The sequence below is a fragment of the Onychostruthus taczanowskii genome, unplaced genomic scaffold, assembly GCF_017590055.1.
Source record: "Onychostruthus taczanowskii isolate IOZ18803 unplaced genomic scaffold, ASM1759005v1 scaffold16, whole genome shotgun sequence".
NCBI lineage: Eukaryota > Metazoa > Chordata > Aves > Passeriformes > Passeridae > Onychostruthus > Onychostruthus taczanowskii.
Window position 1 is genome coordinate 2008252 of NW_024498795.1, and position 6000 is coordinate 2014251.

Consider the following 6000-nt stretch of genomic DNA (forward strand, 5'->3'; position numbering starts at 1 on the left):
AAATTGTGCAGCTCTTGAAGAATGAGAGTCTTCAAAGTAGTCTGGTAAAAAACTAATAGGCTGCAGACTTTCTGAACCACAGCGAAATTTCTGAGAAGTCTGGATTTCCCCCTTCTCTTCCTTGGGAAGTGTTCGATTATTCACCTGGATGATACTGTTATTCTGTAAGACTATAGGTAACTTTTTGTGAGTCTGTCTCATCTTTGTGGACATTTTTTGCTGTTTGAGGGGTTTTTGGTCAGATCATGTGCTGATGAGTTGACTTCCACATATGAGTTTCTTTATTTGGCTACTCAAGGAAGGTGAAAACTGGTCCTGTTCAGCAGACAGACTGCCCTCTGTTCATGTAATTATTTTGAACACTGCTGAATTAGGGGACAGTGTAGGTATAGCCTGTCATTGCTTGACACAGGTTTTATTCATTACACGTTCATATCTTCTCTTTGCTTAGTACTTAGATGTTTTTAACTGTGCTGTCGTGATCCATAAGTGGACGTTCAACAGCTGCAGGAAAGTTCAGAAGAACTCTGCGGTTTTACATTGTTACATTGGAGAAGTTGCTAGTTTTTGTTAGTGTTTGCTTATGGTAAGAGAGAGAGTGTCATCCCATTGTCCTGGTTGGCACTGATAGTTTAAAACAATTGTGAGGGACTTTTTCATGAGACTACTGAATAATCTTTATCCAAGCTTGGCAAGTTGGACTGTCTGGGCATCATGAGATGTAAGAATAATTACTTTTCATTTCCTTCTAAAGGGACTTAAGATTGCAAGGTCTGAAGAATGAACTTTTGGAATCATAACTGAAAAGTGTCAGCAGTTTTGACATGGTTCCATTTGAAATTTCAGGCACAGGGTGGTGATGGACTTCTGCAACGAATCAAGAGAATAATCTATGATGCCAAGTCTACTATAGTGGTGAGTTTTATTTTTCATTGAATTAGATGGTGCCCTTGTCAGTCAGGATACAAATACTTTCAGAGGGTTTTAAAAATATTTTTATATGAGTTGTTTTATATTGTGTATATATTGTAGGTATATGTATAGGTTTAAGCTAAATGAACTTCTTGATGAAATTTTTTTATAATATGTATAATTAATATTCAAGATATCGTAATTCCTTCATTTTTTAGTGTTCTTCTGTATGCCTGACATGTATTTTAAGGGATAGAACAGACAGAATTCAAGATCTTTTCCGTGACCCTTTTGACATCCTTTCCTGAAACTGGTGCTTCACTGTTCTGAGGAATGTTACATTTTTTGTTTAGTTACTTAGAGCATAAGGGGATTAAATACTACTATTTGTGTAGTTTTAAAGCAAACATTTTTATTATCTTTCTCGTAAGTAAATTATGCTTAACAAAATTTTGTGGGAAGATGTACACAGATCCATTTCTTCACTTGTCCTACACAAGCAAATAAACGTGTGCTGTGAATTTAAGTTGAAACTCACTTGCTTCTAAATGAGTATCTTCCAAACTTCTGTGGAAGTAAAATGTTTTTCTGAAACCATTAATCCTTCTTCCTGTGCCATTAAGCTACTACTCCTCAACAGGAAGCTCTCTAGAATTTTCTGCAGGCTAATTTTTGACAAGACACAAGTAAGAGGTGAAGCTTTTTTCTTCGAAGTGGATTTTAACGCTCTTAGAACAATTGTTTCTAAAACTTCAAGGAATGCATAGGATATGCAGTTGGCATGTAAACATGAATTATCCCAATGCAATATTGTTATACTGAACTTGTGTCATTTTTTTATGAACTTACAGTAGAAATTGTTGAAGTTAAGGACTTCTTGCCATTTTTGCAGAAGAAAGCAAACAAACAAACCTTATAAAAAATCCCACAAAGCAACAGCAATAATAAAACCCAGACAAAACAAGCAGAAAAATCAAAATAACACATTCATTAGGACAAGAGGACACAGTCTTGAGTTGTGCCAGTGAACGTTTAGGTTGTACATTAGAAAGAGGTTGTTGACTGAAAGGGTGATTGGGCATTGGAATGAACTGCTTAGGGATGTGATGGGGTTCACCATCCCTGGAGGTGTTTAATAAAAGACTGGGCACACACTTAGTGTTGTGCCCTTGTTGGTGGTGTTATGTTATAGGTTGGATTTGATGATCTGAAAGATCTTTTCCAAACTACTTGATTTCATAATCCCTCCGAAAAACACTGATTTTCGTTTTGGATGTTTTTTGAATAAATACACAGAGTGGTAAGAGAAGTAATGCAGTAACTTTGTATATTCACTGAAAGTGGTTTTTACTTTCTATTTCAACAGTCAGTGTTCAAGAGTTCACCACTGCTGGGATGCTTTCTCTTTGGGTTGCCCTTGGGGGTCATCAGCATCATGTGTTATGGAATCTGCACAGCTGATACAGAGGGAGAGGTATTTGAGCATGAGGGAGCCAAGAAAGAAAATGGTGATCGAGAGCTCACAGATGAAGGCAGTGAGGAAGAACAAGAGGAGGAAAAGAATGGAAAATACACAGAACTTTCAGATGGAGAGCTTAAACAGAAAGACATTATGGAAAAGAAAAAAGACTAACTTGTTTAGCAAGACTTGTTTAGTCCAAATAGACTTATTTATTGGCAGTTGTCATTTATTGGTTATCTTCATGAAAGAGGATCGTTTTATCTACATAATGGTAGTTTTGACTTGCATGTGTTCACATTTTCTCAGAAATTGACAGAAAAAAATGGATGTTCTCTTAATTGTCCTTAGTAGATTAACAAAGAGCAATTTAAACTGAAGAAATTTTCAGGTACAATTCTGTACCATTTTTGTAAGAGTTTTGAATTGTTAATTTCCAGAACAGAGATAATGTTACTTACTATATGTACTAATATAGCCCAGCTATGCACTGATTCATATAAAATTAAAGCTGAAAACAAGGAAAGGTTAAGAGAGCTGTAAAGTGTTTTAGAGCCTGATAGCTGAAGACAACTTAAAAGTTTCCTAAGAAGTCACATGTTCTACCTGTTGCACATTATTATGGGAAAAGAAAAACAAAAACCAAAACAACAAACTTTTATATTTCTTCAAATTAAATGTAAATTTCTGGGAATTGGAGGACTGTTCTACCATGTAATAATACAATTATTCACAGTCAAGAATGTTTACTTGATTTAGGATGTGGGAATTACATACGAAGTGTTTATTAGTGCTTTAGCAGCTAAAAATATTGGAAAATTATGTTAAAAACCTTTTAGAACATGATTGCCTGTTAATTACTTTTTGTGGGTGCTTGCACACTTACAGTGCAAAAGATCTGTAAGATTTCTGAATCTGCAGCACAGCTTGATAAAGGAAGATGTCAATATGAACACCTTCTATTTGTATAACTCTCTAATGACATGCTTTTTGAATAGTGTTTATTTATTTTACAATGTTTACTTGAGATTGTTATATATCTTTGAAATAGGTGGTTTTGTTTGAGACTGTTACCTACTCTGAAGGAGAGTGTTAATGAAGCTTAATATTAACATTGATAGAGATTGATCAGTATAAAGCATTTTTGTTACCTGTTTCATCATAAAAGCCACTATTAATACAAACCCATGACTGCAAAAAGGACTAATTTGTGTCCAGGGCTAAAACTCTCCAATGATAAGCTATAAGGCAGCCTTTGACAGCAATGTCATGGAAAGTACCACAAAAACAAAACTTATATTTCTCTGCCTCAAACTATTCATGTTGGGTTTTTTCATTTTATTTCCCTTTTTTTAAAGGATATATTACTGTATAATACAAAACATTAGGTCCTCTTTATAAGGCAGCTTGATCACATGAGAAATTGCTATTTACTGCTATAGCACTAAATTAAACAATTTTAAATAGTAACCATGAGTAAGCTTAAATAGACACGTTCTATGTTTGAGTAAATTTGATGATGCTGTAGAATCACAACCAGGGAAAATGTATTGCATTCTTTTTCCCTGTGGGAAAGAAACTTGTTTCTTCTGTTTATGTAGCTTGGTAACAGCAGGCTTCAGGTTGGCCATGCAGAGTACCTTAAGCAGATCTCTGACTTGAAAGATTGTGGTTGTCAAACAGTATAAACAACATGTAAAGAGATTAGGAAATTTTTTTGGAAAAATTCCATGTCTGATTATGAATACAAACCTTTTCCTTTTTGAAGGAAAGATTATAAGTGAGGTCATAGAACACTGAGCAGTAGGTATCTGATACGGTTTTTCCCCCCCTTTTTATGTTTTCTCTGTTTTCTTTCTATGAATTGCCTTTTTTTCATTTTTGTCATTATAGCCAGTTGTACATAGTAACTTGAGTTTTCTTGCTTTTTGTTGAGGTTTTATTTTTTTTTGGTAGAACCTTTGAGAGGTGTAGGTTTAGCATATACATGAGGAATAGGTGCTTAAAAATGTGTTTAGAAAGGGGTATTTTTTTTTAATGGTATTAAGCTCCTGAGCTGTTTATCAAAAAAAAAAACGTTAAAAATCACTTAATGAAAAACTTGTAAATTTCTTTGAGCTTCTGCACAACTCAGTGCTGGTAGTCAAAATGTAGGACTATTAAGGCAGTAGTATGTTTTCTTTGTCTCTTAAGATTTTGGTACAGATCAGTTGCATATTTAATGTTGGCTCAGGCTGGAAACCTGCAGCTTTTGACTTAATAAAAAATACTGAAGTGGTCACTGGAACTGTGCTGTTCCTTCTCTGGAGTGTAATGAAAAAAAAAAAAAAAGCCTGAGTTCTGCTGCACTGCTAAGAACTGTTTCAACGTGGAGCCTTCTTTTTTGTGGTTATTTTTGTTTATGTTTATAATGACTAGCTGGGAAGTATTCTGAGATGTGGACCTGAATAATGATAAATACTGTGGAAGAAATGGATCACGCTGGGATCTGTTCAAACTGTAGCACTTAATAGCTGGAGTTAGGAGGAAAGCTTGTATGTCAGTCACTTCTGAACTCTAATATCTATCAGATGTGTAGTGAACTGTTGAAAATTAGACTTGAAATGTATTGCTGTTTTCATCAAATCCTTCCCTCAGCGACATTGAACAAGTCGTGGGGAGAAAAAAAAGGGGACAGGACATATACTGGGTGTCAGAAGTGATGTGACATTAAGGTGTTTGCTGTGGTCACTCAAGTAATCTAGAGTGCTGTCTGAGGAGGGGCATTTTCTTTTCTTCAGTCTCTAGAGGTTTCTTAAAGCAACTTCACTGTAATGACTTTGGATTCATAAAATAATGATGCTTTTTTAAGTCAAGTGTAAGCCTTTTGTTTTTCTGTAATAAAAAGGATTTAAAAGAGCTTGTTTCCTTTGGATTAATTTATAGTGTCAAGCTCAGATGTTACGTGTTGTGTAGGAGGCTGTTTCCTGGGATGTCTCTTGTAAGTGTACTTTAGGCCCCCAGTCCTGCAGTGCAGAAATTCAGCTGTTATTCTGCAGGATTTTGAAAATAGTCTAGAGGTAGGAGTTTATATTTGCTTGTCTGTGATTTAATGAGCACTCTTAGCAGTATAACACAAATGAATTTCCAAAAAAAGAAATTTTAAAATACCAGACCTACAGGAGTTTCTGTAGCAAAGGGAACCTGAGTCAGCCTGTCCTAGCTTACATTTCCTTCTGGAAGCACTTGAGTAGTCTTGGCGCTTGGACGTGCACAGTCTCATGCTGCTTCATTATTTACCTGGGCTGTTTTAACAGCTCTTGTCCACACTGTGGTGCTCACTGCTTAAAGGATGGGAGGATGGCACTCAGACATCTGATGTGATGAAGATGGCACAAAAGTGCTTAATTCTCATGAAGTACTTCAGTAAAAGGTTCAGCTTGCTCTGTTTTGGTCCAGAACTAATTACCCAATTCCTCTTTAGTCAGCATGTTTGGAGAAGCAATTGTATTTGGAGAAGTGGGAGGGTGGAGAATTGTTCTGTTGACAGCCAAAAGCTCAAGTCAGTGAAAAGGGTGCAAAACCAGAATGTATTTCCCTTAAGCTGTTGAAATCTCCTGAGACTACAGATGTTTCAGGCTGTATTATCC

General features: G+C 35.7%; 1 protein-coding gene across 1 annotated transcript in view; it reads left to right on the plus strand.

Moving 5' to 3' along the window:
• TMX3 (thioredoxin related transmembrane protein 3) overlaps positions 1-5270 on the plus strand; it is a 29737-nt gene extending 24467 nt beyond the window's left edge. The window contains exons 16-17 of the mRNA XM_041399216.1: positions 847-915; positions 2279-5270. Of these exons, the coding sequence (XP_041255150.1) occupies positions 847-915; positions 2279-2545 (336 nt within the window). The 3' untranslated portion in view covers positions 2546-5270. The remainder of the gene's footprint in view (positions 1-846; positions 916-2278) is intronic.
• Positions 5271-6000: the final 730 nt, after the last annotated feature.